This window comes from Oncorhynchus gorbuscha, unplaced genomic scaffold, assembly GCF_021184085.1.
Source record: "Oncorhynchus gorbuscha isolate QuinsamMale2020 ecotype Even-year unplaced genomic scaffold, OgorEven_v1.0 Un_scaffold_5204, whole genome shotgun sequence".
Taxonomy (NCBI): Eukaryota; Metazoa; Chordata; class Actinopteri; order Salmoniformes; family Salmonidae; genus Oncorhynchus; species Oncorhynchus gorbuscha.
Genome location: NW_025749061.1, coordinates 1,800 through 25,000, shown reverse-complemented (window position 1 = coordinate 25,000; position 23,201 = coordinate 1,800). Strand labels below are relative to the sequence as shown.

Sequence of the window (23,201 nt, the reverse complement as noted above, 5' to 3'; positions counted from 1 at the left end):
GGCTGTGTGTCTCCCACCACTCCAGGAGGTTATTGGTGTGTGTGTCTCCCACCCTCCAGGAGGCTATTGGTGTGTGTGTCTCCTACCCTCTGAATGTCCAGGAGGCTGGTGAAGTGCTGTGTACTACAGCTCTCAGCCAGGTCCACCAGTAGCTGGGTAGCCTGTCCCTCCCACAGCCAGGTCTCTGTCCTCTGCTATCCCACTGAGCTGAGGAACCACCACCACCACCAGCTCCTCCTGGGAAGGAGAAGACAGAATGAACACACAGGGGAGAGATGGAGAGAACGGGAGAGGGAGTGAAGGAGAATAGTTTGATGGTGAGTGAGTGGGTGAGTACCTCGTAGAGCTGGCGGTTGGTGCTGAGGACAAAGGAGAGGATGTGAAGCACTTTGATCCTGATCACACTACGACTCTCATTCCTGGGGGGGAAAGAGAGAGAGAGAGACAGAAAGAGAGAGAGACCCAGAGAGAGAAGAGAGAGAAGAGAGAGACCCAGAGAGAGAAGAGAGAGAAGAGAGAGACCCAGAGAGAGACCCAGAGAGAGAGAGAGAGGAGAGAGAGAGACCCAGAGAGAGAGAGGGGAGAGAGAGAGACCCAGAGAGAGAGAGAGAGACCCAGAGAGAGAGAAGAGAGAGAGACCCAGAGAGAGAGGAGAGAGAGAGACCCAGAGAGAGAGAGAGAGAGAGAGACCCAGAGAGAGAGAAGAGAGAGAGACCCAGAGAGAGAGAGAGAGAGAGAGACCCAGAGAGAGAGAAGAGAGAGAGACCCAGAGAGAGAGAAGAGAGAGAGACCCAGAGAGAGAGAAGAGAGAGAGACCCAGAGAGAGAGAAGAGAGAGAGACCCAGAGAGAGAGACCCAGAGAGAGAGACCCAGAGAGAGACCCAGAGAGAGAGAAGAGAGAGAGACCCAGAGAGAGAGAAGAGAGAGAGACCCAGAGAGAGAGAGGAGAGAGAGACCCAGAGAGAGAAGAGAGAGAGACCCAGAGAGAGAGAGAGAGAGAGACCCAGAGAGAGACCCAGAGAGAGAGAGACCCAGAGAGAGGAGAGAGAGAGACCCAGAGAGAGGAGAGAGAGAGACCCAGAGAGGGAGAGAGAGAGACCCAGAGAGGGAGAGAGAGAGACCCAGAGAGGGGAGAAGAGAGAGACCCAGAGAGAGAGAGAGAGAGAGACCCAGAGAGAGAGAAGAGAGAGACCCAGAGAGAGAGAGAAGAGAGACCCAGAGAGAGAGAGAGAGAGAGACCCAGAGAGAGAGAGAGAGAGAGAGACCCAGAGAGAGAAGAGAGAGAGACCCAGAGAGAGAGAAGAGAGAGAGACCCAGAGAGAGAGAAGAGAGAGAGACCCAGAGAGAGAGAAGAGAGAGAGACCCAGAGAGAGGAGAGAGAGAGACCCAGAGAGAGGAGAGAGAGAGACCCAGAGAGAGGAGAGAGAGAGACCCAGAGAGAGGAGAGAGAGAGACCCAGAGAGAGGAGAGAGAGACCCAGAGAGAGAGAGAGACCCAGAGAGAGGAGAGAGAGAGACCCAGAGAGGGAGAGAGAGACCCAGAGAGAGGAGAGAGAGAGACCCAGAGAGAGGAGAGAGAGAGACCCAGAGAGAGGAGAAAGAGAGAGCCAGAGAGAGGAGAGAGAGAGACCCAGAGAGAGGAGAGAGAGAGACCCAGAGAGAGAGAGAGAGAGAGAGACCCAGAGAGAGAGACCCAGAGAGAGAGAGAGACCCAGAGAGAGAGAGAGAGACCCAGAGAGAGGAGAGAGACCCAGAGAGAGAGAGAGACCCAGAGAGAGGAGAGAGACCCAGAGAGAGGAGAGAGACCCAGAGAAGCAGTTTAACACACTTTCTGTCCCTAAATAACGTTCAACATAAGACGGAATGACAATCACTCAACGGGAACCTATAACAACTTTTAGTTTGGTTTTTGTTTCCATGACGACTGCCTGTTTTGGTATCCGTGGCGACCATACAGCACTATACAGTTACCTAAAGAACTTCTCCATAAGGCGGTGTAGGCTCTGGATCCACCCATCTTTAGCTGGCTGGATGGACTGGGCCCGGCACGATATCAGAGTCAGCACCGACGCATCCTGATGACATCACAACAACTCCTTACAAGAACAATGGAAGACAAAGTGAAGGCAAATAACAGACATCACACAGACTGTCAGACACAGGAAAAAAAAGAGAGAGAGAAGGGCTGATGAGAGGAGGAAAGGAGAAGAGGAGGGTCGATGAGAGGAAGAAAGGAGAAGAGGGGAAAGGAGAAGAGGAGGGTCGATGAGAGGAAGAAAGGAGAAGAGGGGGAAAGGAGAAGAGGGGGCCTATGAGAGGAAGAAAGGAGAAGAGGGAAAGGAGAAGAGGGAGGGGGTCATTAGGAGAGGAAGAAAGGAGAAGAGGGGAAAGGAGAAGAGGAGGGCCGATGAGAGGAAGAAAGGAGGGGGAAGGAGAAGAGGGGCCTATGAGAGGGGAAAGGAGAAGAGGAGGGCCTATGAGAGGGGGAAAGGAGAAGAGGAGGGCCTGAGAGGGGGAAAGGAGAAGAGGAGGGCCTATGAGAGGGGGAAAGGAGAAGAGGAGGGCCTGAGAGGGGGAAAGGGAGAAGAGGAGGGCCTGAGAGGGGGAAAGGAGAAGGGAGGGCCTGAGAGGGGAAAGGGAAGAGGAAGAGAGGGGAAAGGAGAAGAGGAGGGCTATGAGAGGGGAAAGGAGAAGAGGGGGCCTAAAGGGGGAGGAGAAGAGGAGGGTCGATGAGAGGGGAAAGGAGAAGAGGGGGAAAGGAGAAGAGGAGGGTCGATGAGATGAGAGGAAAGAAAGGAGAAGAGGAGGAGAAGAGGATACCTATGAGAGGGGGAAAGGAGAAGAGGAGGGCCTATGAGAGGGGGAAAGGAGAAGAGGGGGAAAGAGAAGAGGAGGGTCGATGAGAGGAAGAAAGGAGAAGAGGGGGAAAGGAGAAGAGGAGGGCCTATGAGAGGAAGAAAGGAGAAGAGGAGGGCCTATGAGAGGGGGAAAGGAGAAGAGGAGTACTATGAGAGGGGGAAAGGAGAAGAGGAGGGCCTATGAGAGGGGGAAAGGAGAAGAGGAGGGCCTAAGAGAGGGTGAAAGGAGAAGAGGAGGGCCTATGAGAGGGGGAAAGGAGAAGAGGAGGGCCTATGAGAGGGGGAAAGGAGAAGAGGAGGGGCTCAGAGAGGGGGAAAGGAGAAGAGGGAGGGCCTATGAGAGGGTGAAAGGAGAAGAGGAGGGCCTATGAGAGGGGGAAAGAGGAAGAGGGGGAGAGGAGGGCCTATGAGAGGGAAAGGAGAAGGGGGCCTATGAGAGGAAGAAAGGAGAAGAGGGGGAAAGGAGAAGAGGAGGGCCTATGAGAGGGGGAAAGGAGAAGAGGAGGGCCTATGAGAGGGGGAAGGGAGAAGAGGAGGGCCTATGGAGAGGGGGAAAGGAGAAGAGGAGGGCCTATGAGAGGGGAAAGGAGAAGAGGAGGGCCTATGAGAGGGGAAAGGAGAAGAGGAGGGCCTATGAGGGAGGGGGAAAGGAGAAGAGGAGGGCCTATGAGAGGGGGGGCTAAAGGAGAAGAGAAGAGGAGAGGCCTATGAGAGAGGAAAGGAGAAGAGGAGGGCCTATGAGAGGGGAAAAGGAGAAGAGGAGGGCCTATGAGAGGGGGAAAGGAAGAGGGAGAGGAGGGCCTATGAGAGGGAAAGGAGAAGAGGAGGGCCTATGAGAGGGAGAAAGGAGAAGAGGGGGAAAGGAGAAGAGGAGGGCCTATGAGAGGAAAAGGAAAGAGGGCCTAAGAGGGGGGGAGGAGAAGAGGAGGGCCTATGAGAGGGGAAAGAGAAGGAGGAGCCTATGAGAGGGGAAGGGAGAAGAGGAGGGCCTATGAGAGGAAAGGAGAAAGGAGAAGAGGAGGGGAGGGCCTATGAGAGGGAAAGAGGAGAAGAGGAGGCCTATGAGAGGGTGAAAGGAGAAGAGGAGGGAGAGGAGGGAAAGGAGAAGAGGAGGGCCTATGAGGAGGAAAGGAGAAGAGGAGGAGAGGAGGGCCTATGAGAGGGGAAAAGAAGAGGAGGAGTGGAGGGCCTATGAGAGGGAGAAAGGAGAAGAGGGGGAGAGGAGGGCCTATGAGAGGAGGAAAGGAGAAGAGGGGGAGAGAGGGGCCTATGAGAGGGAGAAAAAGGAGAAGAGGGGGAGAGGAGGGCCTATGAAGAGGGAAAGGAAGAAGAGGAGGCCTATAAGAGGAGGAAGGAGAAAGAGGGAGAGGAGGGCCTATAGAGAGGGAGAAAAGGAGAAGAGGGGAGAGGAGAGGCCTATGAGAGGGGGAAAGGAGAAGAGGGGGAGAGGAGGGCCTGAGAGAGAGGGGGAAAGGAGAAGAGGGGGAGAGGAGGGCCTATGAGAGGAGGAAAGGAGAAGAAGAGGAGAGGGAGGGGGCCTATGAGAGGAGGGAAAGGAGAAGAGGGGGAGAGGAGGGCCTATGAGAGGAGGAAAGGAGAAGAGGAGGGGAGGAGGGCCTATGAGAGGAGGAAAGGAGAAGAGGGAGCGATGGAGAGGAGGAAAGGAGAAGATGAGGAGAGAAGGGTCTATGAGGAGGAAAGGAGAAGAGGTGGAAGAGGAGGGCCCTATGTGAGGAGGAAAGGAGAAGAGAGGAGGAAGAGGAGGAAGAAGAGGAAAGGAGAAGAGGGGGAAGAGAAGGGCCTATGTGAGAAGGAAAGGAGAAGAGGAGGAAGAAGAGGAAAGGAGAAGAGGGAAGAGAAGGGCCTATGTGAGAAGGAAAGGAGAAGAGGAGGAAGGGAGGGCCTATGTGAGGAGGAAAGGAGAAGAGGAGGAAGAGGAGGAAGGAGAAGAGACTTACAGGTCTTTGTCAGCACACTTCTCACCAGACTGAAGAACTTGTCAGATGATCCATGGAAGCCGTTCTGCTCATGGAGCTCCTCCACTGTAGTCAGCAACTCAAACACTATGGACTTCAGCTCTGCACTGCCTATAGACTGGAGAGAGAACTCAAACACTATGGACTTCAGCTCTGCACTGCCTATAGACTGGAGTCAGCAACTCAAACACTATGGACTTCAGCTCTGCACTGCCTATAGACTGGAGAGAGAACTCAAAACACTATGGACTTCAGCTCTGCCTATAGACTGGAGAAGAACTCAAACACTATGGACTTCAGCTCTGCACTGCCTATAGACTGGAGAGAGAACTACATTCATTTTCTCGGTCTGTCTGTATGTGTGTGTGTGTGTGTGTGTCTGCGTGTGTGTGTGTCTTTGTCTGCGTGTGTGTGTGTGTGTGTCTTTGTCTGTGTGTGTGTGTGTGTGTGTCTTTGTCTGCGTGTGTGTGTGTGTGTGTGTGTCTTTGTCTGCGTGTGTGTGTGTGTGTGTGTGTCTTTGTCTGCGTGTGTGTGTGTGTGTGTGTGTCTTTGTCTGCGTGTGTGTGTGTGTGTCTTTGTCTGCGTGTGTGTGTGTGTCTTTGTCTGCGTGTGTGTGTGTGTCTTTGTCTGCGTGTGTGTGTGTGTCTTTGTCTGCGTGTGTGTGTGTGTCTTTGTCTGCGTGTGTGTGTGTGTCTTTGTCTGCGTGTGTGTGTGTGTCTTTGTCTGCGTGCGTGTGTGTGTCTTTGTCTGCGTGCGTGTCTGCGTGTGTGTCTGCGTGTGTGTCTGCGTGTGTGTCTGCGTGTGTGTCTGCGTGTGTGTCTGCGTGTGTGTCTGCGTGTGTGTCTGCGTGTGTGTCTGCGTGTGTGTCTGCGTGTGTGTCTGCGTGTGTCTGCGTGTGTCTGCGTGTGTCTGCGTGTGTCTGCGTGTGTCTGCGTGTGTCTGCGTGTGCGTGCGTGCGTGTGTCTTTGTATCTGTGTGTGTGTGTGTGTACCTGAATCTGCTGTAGTAACCTCTCTATGATCCCCAGCAGTATGTCCCATGTGACCACCTGGAGTTCCTTGCCATACTTCTTTATCAGTCTGGTGATGGACAGAACGATCTCATACGACACCATCTCGTTGGCACACCACATCGCCTGGGGGTTAAAGGTCAGGGGTTGGTCAGAGGTCAAAGAAGAAAAAAAACTCCTCTAACGCACCTTTAAAATGCTGAGTGTTCCCTCCCTCTCTGGATCCTACCTTATAGAATGATGGGAGGACCAGGGTAGGGGTGTTCTTTAAGGCTGGGAGACGGTGCGCCCCCCATAGAGCCATCCCTACAAAGAACACTGCTCCTCTCAGCAATGGAGGATCCTCCATATACGCTCTGACACAGAGAGAGAGGACAGGTTAGACACACAGAGAGAGAGGACAGGTTAGACACACAGAGAGAGAGGACAGGTTAGACACACAGAGAGAGGACAGGTTAGACACACAGAGAGAGAGGACAGGTTAGACACACAGAGAGAGAGGACAGGTTAGACACACAGAGAGGACAGGTTAGACACAGAGAGAGGACAGGTTAGACACAGAGAGAGAGGACAGGTTAGACACACAGAGAGAGAGGACAGGTTAGACACACAGAGAGAGAGGACAGGTTAGACACACAGAGAGAGAGGACAGGTTAGACACAGAGAGAGAGGACAGGTTAGACACAGAGAGAGAGGACAGGTTAGACACACAGAGAGAGAGGACAGGTTAGACACACAGAGAGAGAGGACAGGTTAGACACACAGAGAGAGAGGACAGGTTAGACACACAGAGAGAGAGGACAGGTTAGACACACAGAGAGAGGACAGGTTAGACACACAGAGAGAGAGGACAGGTTAGACACACAGAGAGAGAGGACAGGTTAGACACACAGAGAGAGAGGACAGGTTAGACACACAGAGAGAGAGGACAGGTTAGACACACAGAGAGAGAGGACAGGTTAGACACACAGAGAGAGGACAGGTTAGACACACAGAGAGAGAGGACAGGTTAGACACACAGAGAGAGAGGACAGGTTAGACACAGAGAGAGAGGACAGGTTAGACACACAGAGAGAAGACAGGTTAGACACAGAGAGAGAGGACAGGTTAGACACACAGAGAGAGAGGACAGGTTAGACACAGAGAGAGAGGACAGGTTAGACACAGAGAGAGAGAGGACAGGTTAGACACAGAGAGAGAGGACAGGTTAGACACAGAGAGAGAGGACAGGTTAGACACAGAGAGAGAGACAGGTTAGACACACAGAGAGAGAGGACAGGTTAGACACAGAGAGAGGACAGGTTAGACACAGAGAGAGGACAGGTTAGACACACAGAGAGAGAGGACAGGTTAGACACACAGAGAGAGAGGACAGGTTAGACACAGAGAGAGGACAGGTTAGACACACAGAGAGAGAGGACAGGTTAGACACACAGAGAGAGAGGGTTAGACAGGTTAGACACAGAGAGAGAGGACAGGTTAGACACAGAGAGAGAGGACAGGTTAGACACAGAGAGAGAGAGGACAGGTTAGACACACAGAGAGAGGACAGGTTAGACACAGAGAGAGAGGACAGGTTAGACACACAGAGAGAGAGACAGGTTAGACACAGAGAGAGAGGACAGGTTAGACACAGAGAGAGAGGGACAGGTTAGACACACAGAGAGAGAGGACAGGTTAGACACAGAGAGAGAGGACAGGTTAGACACAGAGAGAGAGAGGACAGGTTAGACACAGAGAGAGAGGGACAGGTTAGACACAGAGAGAGAGGACAGGTTAGACACAGAGAGAGAGGACAGGTTAGACACAGAGAGAGAGGACAGGTTAGACACAGAGAGAGAGGACAGGTTAGACACACAGAGAGGACAGGTTAGACACAGAGAGAGGACAGGTTAGACACAGAGAGAGAGGACAGGTTAGACACAGAGAGAGAGGACAGGTTAGACACAGACACAGGACAGGTTAGACACAGAGAGAGGGACAGGTTAGACACAGAGAGAGAGGACAGGTTAGACACAGAGAGAGAGGACAGGTTAGACAGAGAGAGAGAGGACAGGTTAGACACAGAGACAGACACAGGTTAGACACAGAGAGAGAGAGGACAGGTTAGACACAGAGAGAGAGGACAGGTTAGACACACAGAGAGTTGGACAGGTTAGACACACAGAGAGGACAGGTTAGACACAGAGAGAGGACAGGTTAGACACAGAGAGAGAGGACAGGTTAGACACAGAGAGAGAGGACAGGTAAGACACAGAGAGAGAGAGGACAGGTTAGACACAGACACACGACAGGTTAGACAGAGAGAGGACAGGTTAGACACACAGAGAGAGAGGACAGGTTAGACACACAGAGAGAGAGAGAGAGAGAGAGAGAGAGAGAGAGAGAGAGAGAGACAGACACAGACACACGCACACAGAGAGAGAGAGATAAAGACACAGGCAGACACACACAGGGTTGTTACCTCTCCTCCATGATACGGCACATGGTGTATATAGCACTATGGCCCAGATGAGTCCTAACACCTTCCTCATCAACTGGAGAGATGGAGGAGAGGAGAGGGGAGAAGGAGATGAGAGAGGAAGAGAGGAGAGATGAGAGAGGAGGAGAGGAGAGATGAGAGAGGAGGAGAGGGGAGATGAGAGAGGAGGAGGGGGGAGAGGAGAGAGAGGAGAGATGAGGAGATGAGGGGGAGATGAGGAGGAGAGAGGGAGATGAGAGAGGAAGAGAGGGAGAGATGAGAGAGGAAGAGAGGGGAGATGAGAGAGGAAGAGAGGGGAGATGAGAGAGGAAGAGAGGGGAGATGAGAGAGGAGGAGAGAGAGATGAGAGAGGAGGAGAGGGGAAATGAGAGAGGAGGAGATGATAGAGGAGGAGAGGGGAAATGAGAGAGGAGGAGAGGGGAGATGAGGAGAGGGGAGATGAGAGAGGAGGAGAGGGGAGAGGGGAGATGAGAGAGGAAGAGAGGGGAGATGAGAGAGGAAGAGAGGGGAGATGAGAGAGGAAGAGAGGGGAGATGAGAGAGGAAGAGGAGGGGAGATGAGAGAGGAAGAGGGGAGATGAGAGAGGAGGAGAGGGGAGATGAGAGAGGAAGAGAGGGGAGATGAGAGAGGAGGAGGGGAGATGAGAGAGGAGAGAGGGGAGATGAGAGAGGAAGAGAGGGGAGATGAGAGAGGAAGAGAGGGGAGATGAGAGAGGAGAGAGGGGAGATGAGAGAGGAAGAGAGGGGAGATGAGAGAGGAGGAGAGGGAGATGAGAGAGGAAGAGAGGGAGATGAGAGAGGAAGAGAGGGGAGATGAGAGAGGAAGAGAGGGGAGATGAGAGGAAGAGAGGGAGATGAGAGAGGAAGAGAGGGAGATGAGAGAGGAAGAGAGGGGAGATGGGAGATGAGAGAGGAGAGGGGAGATGAGAGAGGAAGAGAGGGGAGATGAGAGAGGAAGAGAGGGAGATGAGAGAGGAGGAGATGAGGGAGATGAGAGAGGAGAGGGGAGATGAGAGAGGAGGAGAGGGGAGATGAGAGAGGAAGAGAGGAGATGAGAGAGGAAGAGAGGAGATGAGAGAGGAAGAGAGGGGAGATGAGAGAGGAGGGAGAGGAATGAGAGAGGAGAGAGGGGAGATGAGAGAGGAGGAGGGAGATGAGAGAGGAGGAGAGGGAGATGAGAGGGAGAGAGGGGAGATGAGAGAGGAGGAGAGGAGATGAGAGAGGAGGAGAGGGATGATGAGAGGAGGAGAGGGAGAGATGAGAGGAGGAGGAGGGAGATGATAGAGGAGGAGAGGGGAGAGAGAGAGGAGGAGATGATAGAGGAGGAGAGGGGAAATGAGAGAGGAGGAGAGGAGATGAGGAGAGGAAGAGAGGGGAGATGAGAGAGAGGAGAGGGGAGATGAGAGAGGAGGAGAGGGGAGATGATTGAGGAGGAGAGGGAGATGAGAGAGGAGAGAGGGAGATGAGAGAGAAAGAGATGGGAGATGAGAGAGGAGGGGGATGAGAGAGGAGGAGAGGAAATGAGAGAGGAGGAGAGGGAAAGGAGGAGAGGAGGGAGGAGAGGGGAGATGATAGAGGAGGAGAGGGGAGATGAGGAGAGGGGAGATGATAGAGGAGGAGAGGGGAAATGAGAGAGGAGGAGAGGGAAATGAGAGAGGAGGAGAGGGAGATGAGAGAGGGAGGAGAGGGGAGATGAGAGAGGAGGAGAGGGGAAATGAGAGAGGAGGAGAGGGGAAATGAGAGAGGAGGAGAGGGGAAATGAGAGAGGAGGAGAGGGGAGATGAGAGGGAGGAGAGGGGAGATGAGAGAGGGGAGATGGAGAGGGAGATGAGAGGGAGATGAGAGAGGAGGAGAGGGGAGATGAGAGAGGAGGAGAGGGGAGATGAGAGAGGAAGAGAGGGGAGATGAGAGAGGAGGAGAGGGGAGATGAGAGAGGAGGAGAGGGGAGATGAGAGAGGAAGAGATGAGATGAGAGAGAGAGAGGGGAGATGAGAGAGGAAGAGAGGGAGATGAGAGAGGAAGAGAGGGGAGATGAGAGAGAAGAGAGATGAGAGAGGAGAGAGGGAGATGAGAGAGAGAGAGAGAGAGAGAGAGGGGAGATGAGAGAGGAAGAGAGGGGAGATGAGAGAGGAAGAGAGGGAGATGAGGAGGAGATGAGAGAGGAAGAGAGGGAGATGAGAGAGAGGAGGAGAGGGAGATGAGAGAGGAGGAGAGAGATGAGAGAGGAGGAGAGGGGAGATGAGAGAGGAGAGAGGGGAGATGAGAGAGGAGGAGAGGGAGATGAGAGAGGAGGAGAGGGGAGATGAGAGAGGAGAGAGGGAGATGAGAGAGGAGGAGAGGGGAGATGATAGAGGAGGAGAGGGGAGATGAGAGAGGAGAGAGGAGATGAGAGAGGAGGAGAGGGGAGATGAGAGAGGGAGAGGGGAGATGATAGAGGAGGAGAGGGGAAATGAGAGAGGAGGAGAGGAGGGGAGATGAGGAGAGGGGGAGATGAGAGAGGAGGAGAGGGGAGATGAGAGAGGAGGAGAGAGGGGAGATGAGAGAGGAGGAGAGAGGAGATGAGAGAGGAAGAGAGGGAGATGAGAGAGGAGGAGAGGGGAGATGAGAGAGGAGGAGAGGGAGATGAGAGAGAGAGAGAGATGAGAGGAGGAGATGAGAGAGGAGAGAGAGGAGATGAGAGAGGAGGAGATGATAGGAGGAGAGGAGATGATAGAGGAGGAGAGGAGATGATAGAGGAGGAGAGGGAGATGATAGAGGAGGAGAGGGGAGATGATAGAGGAGGAGATGAGATGAGGAGGAGAGATGAGGAGGAGGAGAGGGGAAATGAGAGAGGGAGGAGATGATAGAGGAGGAGAGGGGAATGAGAGAGGAGGAGATGATAGAGGAGGAGAGGGAAATGAGAGAGGAGGAGATGGAGATGAGAGGAGGAGAGGGAGATGAGAGAGGAGGAGAGGGAGATGAGAGGGAGGAGATGAGAGAGGAGGAGATGAGATGAGAGAGAGGAGATGAGAGAGGAGAGATGAGAGAGGAGATGAGAGAGGAGGAGATGAGAGAGGAGAGGGGAGATGAGAGAGGAGAGAGGGGAGATGAGAGAGGAGGAGATGAGATGAGGAGGAGAGGGAGATGAGAGAGGAGATGAGAGAGGAGGAGATGAGAGAGGAGGAGATGATAGAGGAGGAGGGGAAATGATAGAGGAGGAGATGAGAGAGGAGGAGAGGGGAAATGAGAGAGGAGGAGAGGGGAGAGGAGGAGAGGGGAGATGAGAGAGGAGGAGAGGGGAGATGAGAGAGGAGGAGAGGGGAGATGAGAGAGGAGGAGAGGGGAAATGAGAGAGGAGGAGAGGGGAAATGAGAGAGGAGGAGAGGGGAGAGGAGGAGAGGGGAGATGAGAGAGGAGGAGAGGGGAGATGAGAAGAGGGGAGATGATAGATGAGGAGACGGGAGATGAGAGATGAGGAGAGGGGAGATGAGAGAGGAGGAGAGGGGAGATGAGAGAGGAGGAGATGAGAGAGGAGGAGGAGAGGGAAATGAGAGAGGAGGAGATGATAGAGGAGGAGAGGGGAAATGAGAGAGGAGGAGATGATAGAGGAGGAGAGGGGAAATGAGAGCGGAGGAGAGGGGAAATGAGGAGAGGGAGATGAGAGGAGATGAGGAGAGGGAGATGATAGAGGAGGAGAGGGAGATGAGAGATGAGGAGAGGGGAGATGAGAGATGAGGAGAGGGAGATGATAGAGGAGGAGAGGGGAGATGAGAGAGGAGGAGAGGGGAGATGAGAGAGGAGGAGAGGGAGATGAGAGAGGAGGAGAGGGGAGATGAGAGATGAGGAGAGGGGAGATGAGAGAGGAGGAGGGAGATGATGAGAGGAGGAGAGGGAGATGAGAGAGGAGAGAGGGAGATGAGAGAGGAGGAGAGGGAGATGAGAGAGGAGGAGATGATAGAGGAGGAGATGGGAAATGAGAGAGGAGGAGATGATAGAGGAGGAGAGGGGAAATGAGAGAGGAGGAGATGATAGAGGAGGAGAGGGGAAATGAGAGAGGAGGAGAGGGGAGAGAGGAGAGGGGAGATGAGAGAGGAGGAGAGGGGAGATGAGAGAGGAGGAGAGGGGAGATGAGAGATGAGGAGAGGGGAGATGAGAGAGGAGGAGAGGGGAGATGAGAGAGGAGGAGAGGGGAGATGAGAGAGGAGGAGAGGGGAGATGAGAGAGGAGGAGAGGGGAGATGAGAGAGGAGGAGATGATAGAGGAGGAGAGGGGAAATGATAGAGGAGGAGATGATAGAGGAGGAGAGGGGAAATGAAAGAGGAGGAGATGATAGAGGAGGAGAGGGGAGATGAGGAGAGGGGAGATGAGAGAGGAGGAGAGGGGAGATGAGGAGAGGGGAGATGAGGAGAGGGGAGATGAGGAGAGGGGAAATGAAAGAGGAGGAGAGGGGAAATGAAAGAGGAGGAGATGATAGAGGAGGAGAGGAGAAATGAGAGAGGAGGAGAGAAGAAGATGAGAGAGGAAGAGAGGGGAGATGAGAGGAGGAGCAGTATTATCATCTGCCAGATTGTGTATAATCTGTTGATCATTTCTAACAGTTAGATGTTAGAATATGAATCATTACTATTATTATTATTGTTTAGTCAGATTAATTAACATGACAAGTAGATCATCAGACACACACTCACCAACACTCCCTCCCCTACGCTCCCTCCCCTACGCTCCCTCCCCTACGCTCCCTCCCCTACGCTCCTCACCTACGCTCCCTCCCCTACGCTCCTCACCTACGCTCCCTCACCTACGCTCCCTCACCTACGCTCCCTCACCAACGCTCCCTCACCAACGCTCCCTCACCAACGCTCCCTCACCAACGCTCCCTGCTCACCTTCCAGCAGGACTCACAGAACTCCTTGACGTTGACGGTGCGGCAGAGAGTGATGATGAAGACGGTGAGGGAGTCAGAGGGGAGGCAGTTATAACACACCACCGCATCCAGCACCTGTAGAGCCATCTGGACACACACACACCGACCGAGACCACACACACACACACACACACACACACACACACACACACCGAGACGACACACACACACACCGAGACGACACACACACACACACACCGAGACGACACCCACACACACACACCGAGACGACACCCACACACACACACCGAGACGACACCCACACACACACCGAGACGACACCCACACACACACCGAGACGACACCCACACACACACCGAGACGACACCCACACACACACCGAGACGACACCCACACACACACCGAAACGACACACACACACACACACACACCGAAACACACACCGAAACGACACACCGAAACGACACACACACACACACACACCGAGACGACACACACACCGAGACGAGACACACACACACACACACCGAGACGACACACACACACCGAGACGACACACACACACACACACACACACACACACACACACCGAGACGACACACACACACACACACCGAGACGACACACACACACACACCGAGACGACACACACACACACACACCGAGACGACACACACCGAGACGACACACACACCGAGACGACACACACACCGAGACGACACACACACCGAGACGACACACACACACACACCGAAACGACACACACACACACACCGAAACGACACACACACACACACACACACCGAAACGACACACACACCGAAACGACACACACACCGAAACGACACACACACCAAACGACACACACACACACCGAACACCGACACACACACACACCGAAACGACACACACACACACACCGAAACGACACACACACACACACAAAAAACGACACACACCGGAAACGACACACACCGAAACGACACACACAAACACACACACCGAAACGACACACACCGAAACGACACACACCGGGAACGACACACACACCGAAACACACGAACGACACACACATGAACACACACACACACACCGAAACGACACACACACACACGAAACGACACACACACACACACGAAACGACACACACACACACCGAAACGACACACACACACACCAAACGACACACACACACAACGAAACGACACACACACACACACACACCCAAACACACCGAAACGACACACACACCGAAACGACACACACCGAAATCACACACACACCGACACACACACAAACGACACACACCCCAAACGACACACACACACCGAAACGACACACACACCCCGAAACGACACACACACCCCGAAACGACACACACACACCCGAAACGACACACACACCCCGAAACGACACACACACACCGAAACGACACACACACACCGAAACGACACACACACACCGAAACGACACACACACACCGAAACGACACACACACACCGAAACACACACACACACACACACACACACACACACACAGACACGTAAGGGTTAATGACCTCATGAATAAAAAGTCCAGAGTTGTAAAACCTCGACATCAGAGTAAATGAAATATTACCTCAATGTCTGCAGAGTAAATTAAATATTACCTCAATGTCTGCAGAGTAAATTAAATATTACCTCAATGTCTGCAGAGTAAATTAAATATTACCTCAATGTCTGCAGAGTAAATTAAATATTACCTCAATGTCTGCAGAGTAAATTAAATATTACCTCAATGTCTGTCGAGGCTGTTGTCCGGTTACACAGCAGACAGATCTTCCTGTTGGACAAAACCACACACACTGAGACCTAGCGTGTGCATGTGCGCGTGTAACTAATCAGAAGACCCCACAAAATTATTATACTAACAAAAATTTGACCAACTGGGGACAGTTTGTTAGTCCCTACAAGGTCAAATGCCATTTCTAGTGGGGTTTAGGGCATGGGTGTCAAACTCTGGCCCATGGGCCAAATTTGGCCCGCGGGGTAATTATATTTGGCCCGCGAGACAATACCAAATTACTACTAGAGCTGGCCCGCCGGTATTATACAGCGCATTCACCACTAATACTACGAATCCCATAATGCTCTGCTGTTTTCGTGCGCCAATCAGGACAGGACCCAGAAACGCTCTCTCCTCTGTGACAGTAGTCATAGCAACATAGACGCTACAACTGTCAGCGAGCTAACCCTTCCCAAAAATGGCGAAAAGAAAGGCAGAAAACAGGAGATTTCTGGACAAGTGGGAGGCAGAATATCTGTTTACATATGTAAAAGACAAACCTGTTTGTCTTGTTTGTGGAGTCAACGTGGCTGTAAGTAAGGAGTACCACATTAGACGACACTATGAAACGAAACACCATGACAAATACAAGGACCTGGACATGACTCAAAGGAGCCAGAAAGTAGAGGAGATGAAAAGAAGTTTGGTTTCACAACAGAATATGTTTAAAAAAGCCACATCACAAAGCGAGGCTGCTGTAAAGGCTAGTTATATATATAGTGGCAGCAGAGATCGCAAAATCAGCCCGGCCCTTTAATGAGGGAGAAGGTTTAAATGCATGAAGGTTTGTGACCTCGTATGCCCAGAGAAAAAACAAGCATTTTCAAACGTGAGCCTGAGCAGGAACACAGTAGCTGATCGCACATGTGATCTTGCCACCAATCTGTATGACCAGCTGATGGAAAAGGGAAAATATTTTGTTGCGTTCTCCCTCGCTGTGGATGAGAGCTGCGACGCATCTGATACTGCTCAGCTGTCAGTCTTCATCCGTGGAGCGGACTCAAATCTGTGTGTTACGGAGGAGCTATTAGGATTCAAATCAATGCATGGCACAACCACAGGAAAGGAAATCTTTGAGGAGGTTTCCAAATGTGTAACTGAAATAAAGCTGCCGTGGGATTAAACTCGTTGGATTAACGACAGATGGTGCGCCAGCGATGTGCGGTAAAAAGAGTGGACTGGTGGGCATGGTTCGGGAGAAGATGCGGGAAGAGAACTGTGCAGGTGAGCTAACTGTTTACCACTGCATCATACATCAGGAAGCACTGTGTGCCAAAGCCCTAAAGATGGAACATGTTATGACCACAGTAACACAGGTAGTTAACTTTACAAGAGCCAAAGGTCTAAATCACCGCCAGTTTAAATCTTTTCTGGAGGAGTGTGGTTCGGAATACGCAGACGTGCCGTATCACACAGAGGTGAGATGGCTAAGCAGAGGAAAAGTACTGAACAGATGTTTCCAGCTGCGTGAGGAAATATGTCAATTCCTGGAAACCAAAGGGAAGGATACAGCGGAGCTCCGGGAGCAAAAGTTCCTGTGTGAGCTGGCCTTTCTCTGTGACATCTCGAGCCATCTCGATGCGCTGAACCTGCAGCTTCAGGGGCGGGGGCGCATCATCACAGACATGTACGCTGCAGTGAGGGCCTTCAACGCTAAACTGTGCCTGTGGGAGAATCAGATGCTGCAAGGAAACACTTGCCATTTTCCCTGCCGCCAATCCATAAAAGCGCAGATCTCTACCGCCGTGTTCCCATGCGCACAGTTTGCTGAAAAACTCAGTGTTCTCGCCGCTGAGTTTAGGCGGAGATTTGCCGACTTCGATGCCCAGAAATGCAAGTTTGAACTGCTTAGTAATCCCTTCGCAGTTGATGTGGAAAATGCACCAACCAACATCCAAATGGAGCTGATTGAACTCCAGTGCAACGACACGCTGAAGTCAAAGTATGATGCTGTGGGCGCCGCACAGTTTCCACGTTTCATCCCTGACACAATGCCTCAGCTCCGCACCCAAGCTGCTCAGATGCTCTCCATGTTCGGCAGCACTTATCTATGCGAGCAACCTTTCTCCTCGATGAAGATGACCAAAACAACTCACAGGAGACGTCTGACTGATGAACATCTTCGCTCGATACTGAGGATTTCTTCAGCTCAGAGCTTGAGCCCAGACATTGATGAACTAGCATCCAAGAAGAGATGCCAGGTATCTGGCTTGGGCACATCAGATTAGACCAGTGTGCAATAATTAACGTTTTCTTTATGCACTTTTTCTTGCTACAAGGCATGGGCTTGAATGGTTGATTGATTTCTTATCATTTTATTTGTAAAATTATTAGCCAGTGGGAAAAGTTTATTTTGGTATTTAAATCAGAAGGCTGCAAATAGAAAAGAGGCATACAATTTTTATTTAAATTTTATTTATTTAATAAATGAATGCCGTTGATGTGTTTTTTCATTTGAAATTCGATTTTGCATGTCTCCACTATTAAATGATATATTGTATGGTAATAAGCGATGCTCGTTCCATATTCAATGTTAAAGCAAAACTTGTTTGGCTCCATATTAAAAGGTTAATTTGTTCAACGTTGGCCGTGACTTTGTTCAGGTTTTACATTTTGGCCCACTGGGTATTTGAGTTTGACACCCCTGGTTTAGGGTTTAGGGTAGAATTAGTGTTAGGAGTTAGAGTGAGGTTGAGGGTTAGGAGCTAGGGTTTCGAGTTAAGGTTAGGGTACAGGTTAGGGATTAAGGTTAGGGTACAGGTTAGGGATTAAGGTTAGGGATTAAGGTTAGGGTACAGGTTAGGGATTAAGGTTAGGGATTAAGGTTAGGGATTAAGGTTAGGGATTAAGGTTAGGGATTAAGGTTAGGGATTAAGGTTAGGGAAAATAGTATTTTGAATGGGACTGAATTGTGTGTCCCCACAAGGTTAGCTGTACAAGACTGTGTGTGTTCTTACTGGACCATGACGGACACGTTCTGGTCGAGGTAGCAGCTGTTGAACTTGACCAGGTTGACCAGGACGTGGAGGAAGTCAGCGGTCAGACCAATGTCCATCCACAGCAGGACAAACCCAGCTGCAGGTGATCAATAAATTAAATCAACCAGTCAGTCAAACATATCGTGACCAAATCAGTCAAACATATCGTGACCAGTCAGTCAAAAAACATCGTGACCAGTCAGTCAAAAAACATCGTGACCAGTCAGTCAAAAAACATCGTGACCAGTCAGTCAAAAAAACATCGTGACCAGTCAGTCAAAAAACATCGTGACCAGTCAGTCAAAAAACATCGTGACCAGTCAGTCAAAAAAACATCGTGACCAGTCAGTCAAAAAACATCGTGACCAGTCAGTCAAAAAACATCGTGACCAGTCAGTCACAAAATATCGTGACCAGTCAGTCACAAAATATCATGACCAGTCAGTCAAAAATATCTTGACCAGTCAGTCAAAAATATTGTGACCAATCAGTCAATATCTTTCTCAAGGGTCCCAGTTGGGCTATTCATTGAGCCAGTGAATATCTCGTGGACACACTCCGTAACATGGTAACATGGTAGTGTAACGACTGTCAAAAGACTGTGGGGTGGAACCATCTACATGTCAAAGACTGTGGGGTGGAACCATCTACATGTCAAAGACTGTGGGGTGGAACCATCTACAGGTCAAAGACTGTTGGGTGGAACCATCTATAGGTCAAAGACTGTGGGGTGGAACCATCTACATGTCAAAGACTGTGGGGTGGAACCATCTATAGGTCAAAGACTGTGGGGTGGAACCATCTACATGTCAAAGACTGTGGGGTGGAACCATCTACATGTCAAAGACTGTGGGGTGGAACCATCTACAGGTCAAAGACTGTGGGGTGGAACCATCTACATGTCAAAGACTGTGGGGTGGAACCATCTACATCACAGGTCAAAGACTGTGGGGTGGAACCATCTACAGGTCAAAGACTGTGGGGTGGAACCATCTACAGGTCAAAGACTGTGGGGTGGAACCATCTACAGGTCAAAGACTGTGGGGTGGAACCATCTACATGTCAAAGACTGTGGGGTGGAACCATCTACATCACAGGTCAAAGACTGTGGGGTGGAACCATCTACATCACAGGTCAAAGACTGTGGGGTGGAACCATCTACATGTCAAAGACTGTGGGGTGGAACCATCTACATGTCAAAGACTGTGGGGTGGAACCATCTACAGGTCAAAGACTGTGGGGTGGAACCATCTACATGTCAAAGACTGTGGGGTGGAACCATCTACATCACAGGTCAAAGACTGTGGGGTGGAACCATCTACAGGTCAAAGACTGTGGGGTGGAACCATCTACAGGTCAAAGACTGTGGGGTGGAACCATCTACAGGTCAAAGACTGTGGGGTGGAACCATCTACAGGTCAAAGACTGTGGGGTGGAATCATCTACAGGTCAAAGACTGTGGGGTGGAATCATCTACATCACAGGTCAAAGACTGTGGGGTGGAACCATCTATAGGTCAAAGACTGTGGGGTGGAACCATCTACATCACAGGTCAAAGACTGTGGGGTGGAACCATCTACAGGTCAAAGACTGTGGGGTGGAACCATCTACAGGTCAAAGACTGTGGGGTGGAACCATCTATAGGTCAAAGACTGTGGGGTGGAACCATCTACAGGTCAAAGACTGTGGGGTGGAACCATCTACAGGTCAAAGACTGTGGGGTGGAACCATCTACAGGTCAAAGACTGTGGGGTGGAATCATCTACAGGTCAAAGACTGTGGGGTGGAATCATCTACAGGTCAAAGACTGTGGGGTGGAATCATCTACATCACAGGTCAAAGACTGTGGGTTGGAATCATCTATAGGTCAAAGACTGTGGGGTGGAACCATCTATAGGTCAAAGACTGTGGGGTGGAACCATCACATGTCACAGTGTAAAAAGGGTTGATGTTGTCTCACCTATGTCCTCCTCCAGGTACGTGATGTCCTTCCCGTTCTCCGTCAGGGCCTTGAACACCTCCAGCCTGTCAGACAGGTCCTCATTGGACGGCTGGTAGTCTCGGATCACCTTGAAGAAGAAGGCCCGCAGAGGACCCAGATGCTCACCCTGGTAGACACACACACACACACAGAGACACACAGACACACAGACACACAGACACACAGAGAGAGGGAGGCAACACACTTTCTTGTTCTCTGTGGCGCCTCCTAGATAGTGTGTGTGTGTGTGTGTGTGTGTGTGTGTGTGTGTGTGTGTGTGTGTGTGTGTGTGTGTGTGTGTGTGTGTGTGTGTGTGTGTGTGTGTGTGTGTGTGTGTGTGTGTGTGTGTGTGTGTGTGTGTCTGTGTGTGTCTGTGTGTGTGTGTACCTGTCCCTGTATGACAGCTCTGAGGAGCAGCAGGACAGCATGTCTAGCTTCAGGTGGCTGTTCTGGAGTCAGCATGTCCTCCACCGCCTTCCATACGGCTTCCACTGCATGCTGTAACACACACACATTAATACACACACACACAGAGAGGGAGGCAACACACACACACAGAGGGAGGCAACACACAGAGAGAGGCAACACACACACACACACAGAGAGGGAGGCAACACGCACACACACAGGGAGGCAACACACACACACACACACACAGAGAGGAGGCAACACACACACACACACACACAGAGAGGGAGGCAACACACACACACACAGAGAGGGAGGCAACACACACACACACACAGAGAGGGAGGCAACACACACACACACAGAGAGGGGGGCCACACACACACACACAGAGAGGGGGAGGCAACACACACACAGAGAGGGAGGAAACACACACACATTAATACACACACACACGGTGTGCTCTCTCACCTCCTCAAACTTCTTGGCCTTGGCCAGGTCAGAGACATGGTTAGCAACCCGGATTCTGTTGCTAAGTCCACAGTCAGGGTGCAGCTCCTGAAGAGAAAGACAGCAACATGGTCAGAGACAGAAAACTGATTGTGTGTGTGTGGTATGTATGAGTATGTATGTGTGTACAGTATGTGTGTGTGTGTGTGTGTGTGTGTGTGTGTGTGTGTGTGTGTGTGTGTGTGTGTGTGTGTGTGTGTGTGTGTGTGTGTGTGTGTGTGTGTACAGTGTGTGTGTGGTGTGTACAGTGTGTGTGTGGTGTGTACAGTGTGTGTGTGGTGTGTACAGTGTGTGTGTGGTGTGTACAGTGTGTGTGTGGTGTGTTGTGAGGTGTGTGTGTGTTGTGAGGTGTGTGTGTGTTGTGAGGTGTGTGTGTGTTGTGAGGTGTGTGTGTGTTGTGAGGTGTGTGTGTGTTGTGAGGTGTGTGTGTGTTGTGAGGTGTGTGTGTGTTGTGAGGTGTGTGTGTGTTGTGAGGTGTGTGTGTGTTGTGAGGTGTGTGTGTGTTGTGAGGTGTGTGTGTGTTGTGAGGTGTGTGTGTGTTGTGTGTTGTGAGGTGTGTGTGTGTTGTGTGTTGTGAGGTGTGTGTGTGTGTGTGTTGTGAGGTGTGTGTGTGTTGTGAGGTGTGTGTGTGTTGTGAGGTGTGTGTGTGTTGTGAGGTGTGTGTGTGTGTTGTGAGGTGTGTGTGTGTGTGTTGTGAGGTGTGTGTGTGTGTGTGTGTGAGGTGTGTGTGTGTGTGTGTTGTGAGGTGTGTGTGTGTGTGTGTTGTGAGGTGTGTGTGTGTGTGTGTTGTGAGGTGTGTGTGTGTGTGTGTTGTGAGGTGTGTGTGTGTGTGTGTTGTGAGGTGTGTGTGTGTTGTGAGGTGTGTGTGTGTTGTGAGGTGTGTGTGTGTTGTGAGGTGTGTGTGTGTTGTGAGGTGTGTGTGTGTTGTGAGGTGTGTGTGTGTTGTGAGGTGTGTGTGTGTGTGTGTGTGTGTGTGTGTGTGTGTGTGTGTGTGTGTGTGTGTGTGTGTGTGTGTGTGTGTGTGTGTGTGTGTGTGTGTGTGTGTGTGTGTGTGTGTGTGTGTGTGTGTGTGTGTGTGTGTTGTGTTGTGTTGTGTTGTGTTGTGTTGTGTTGTGTTGTGTTGTGTGTGTGTGTGTGTGGTCACATACCTTGAGTATATCCAGTGTAATGATGAACTCTGAGGGCTTGCTCTCTGTCTGCTTGCTGGGGGGTCGAGGGGATCCCAAACCAAACATCCCCTTTACCTTGTCCTTCAGACTCTCTTTACTGGCCTGCTTGTTCATGGCTGGGGGTCCAGGAGGGGTCCTGTGGGGAGGGACCAGGCAGCTTACACTCTACTGGGGCTCTGGGGGAAACAGAGGGAGGAACACAGGTTAATAAAACCAGCAGGGTCAGAGAGAGAACATGACTAGTATTGGGTGGTAGAGAGGAGAGAACGTGAATAGTATTGGGTGGTAGAGAGAGAACATGACTAGTATTGGGTGGTAGAGAGGAGAGAACGTGAATAGTATTGGGTGGTAGAGAGAGAGAGAACGTGAATAGTATTGGGTGGTAGAGAGGAGAGAACGTGAATAGTATTGGGTGGTAGAGAGAGAGAGAGAACGTGACTAGTATTGGGTGGTAGAGAGAGAGAGAACATGACTAGTATTGGGTGGTAGAGAGAGAGAGAACATGACTAGTATTGGGTGGTAGAGAGAGAGAGAACATGACTAGTATTGGGTGGTAGAGAGAGAGAGAGAACATGACTAGTATTGGGTGGTAGAGAGAGAGAACATGACTAGTATTGGGTGGTAGAGAGAGAGAGAGAACATGACTAGTATTGGGTGGTAGAGAGAGAGAGAGAACATGACTAGTATTGGGTGGTAGAGAGTATTGGAGAGAGACATGACTAGTATTGGGTGGTAGAGAGAGAGAGAACATGACTAGTATTGGGTGGTAGAGAGAGAGAGAGAACATGACTAGTATTGGGTGGTAGAGAGAGAGAGAGAACGTGAATAGTATTGGGTGGTAGAGAGAGAGAGAACATGACTAGTATTGGGTGGTAGAGAGAGAGAGAGAGAGAGAGAGAGACATGACTAGTATTGGGTGGTAGAGAGAGAGAGAACATGACTAGTATTGGGTGGTAGAGAGAGAGAGAACATGACTAGTATTGGGTGGTAGAGAGAGAGAGAACATGACTAGTATTGGGTGGTAGAGAGAGAGAGAGAACATGACTAGTATTGGGTGGTAGAGAGAGAGAGAACATGACTAGTATTGGGTGGTAGAGAGAGAACATGACTAGTATTGGGTGGTAGAGAGAGAGAACATGAATA

At 51.1% G+C, this 23,201-nt stretch overlaps 1 protein-coding gene across 1 annotated transcript; it reads right to left on the bottom strand.

Annotated features, from left to right (window-relative positions):
* Positions 1-2,139: 2,139 nt before the first annotated feature.
* On the bottom strand, positions 2,140-22,231 carry LOC124028992 (tuberin-like). The gene is made up of 11 exons (XM_046340869.1): positions 22,038-22,231; positions 20,851-20,937; positions 20,359-20,469; positions 19,951-20,098; positions 17,970-18,087; positions 14,961-15,009; positions 13,188-13,313; positions 8,344-8,379; positions 5,825-5,968; positions 4,841-4,951; positions 2,140-2,148 (listed from the first exon to the last, which is right to left on the bottom strand). Exons 1-11 carry the CDS (start codon positions 22,170-22,172, stop codon positions 2,140-2,142), a joined length of 1,074 nt encoding a protein of 357 aa, XP_046196825.1. The 5' UTR covers positions 22,173-22,231.
* Between the last annotated feature and the right edge of the window lie 970 nt (positions 22,232-23,201).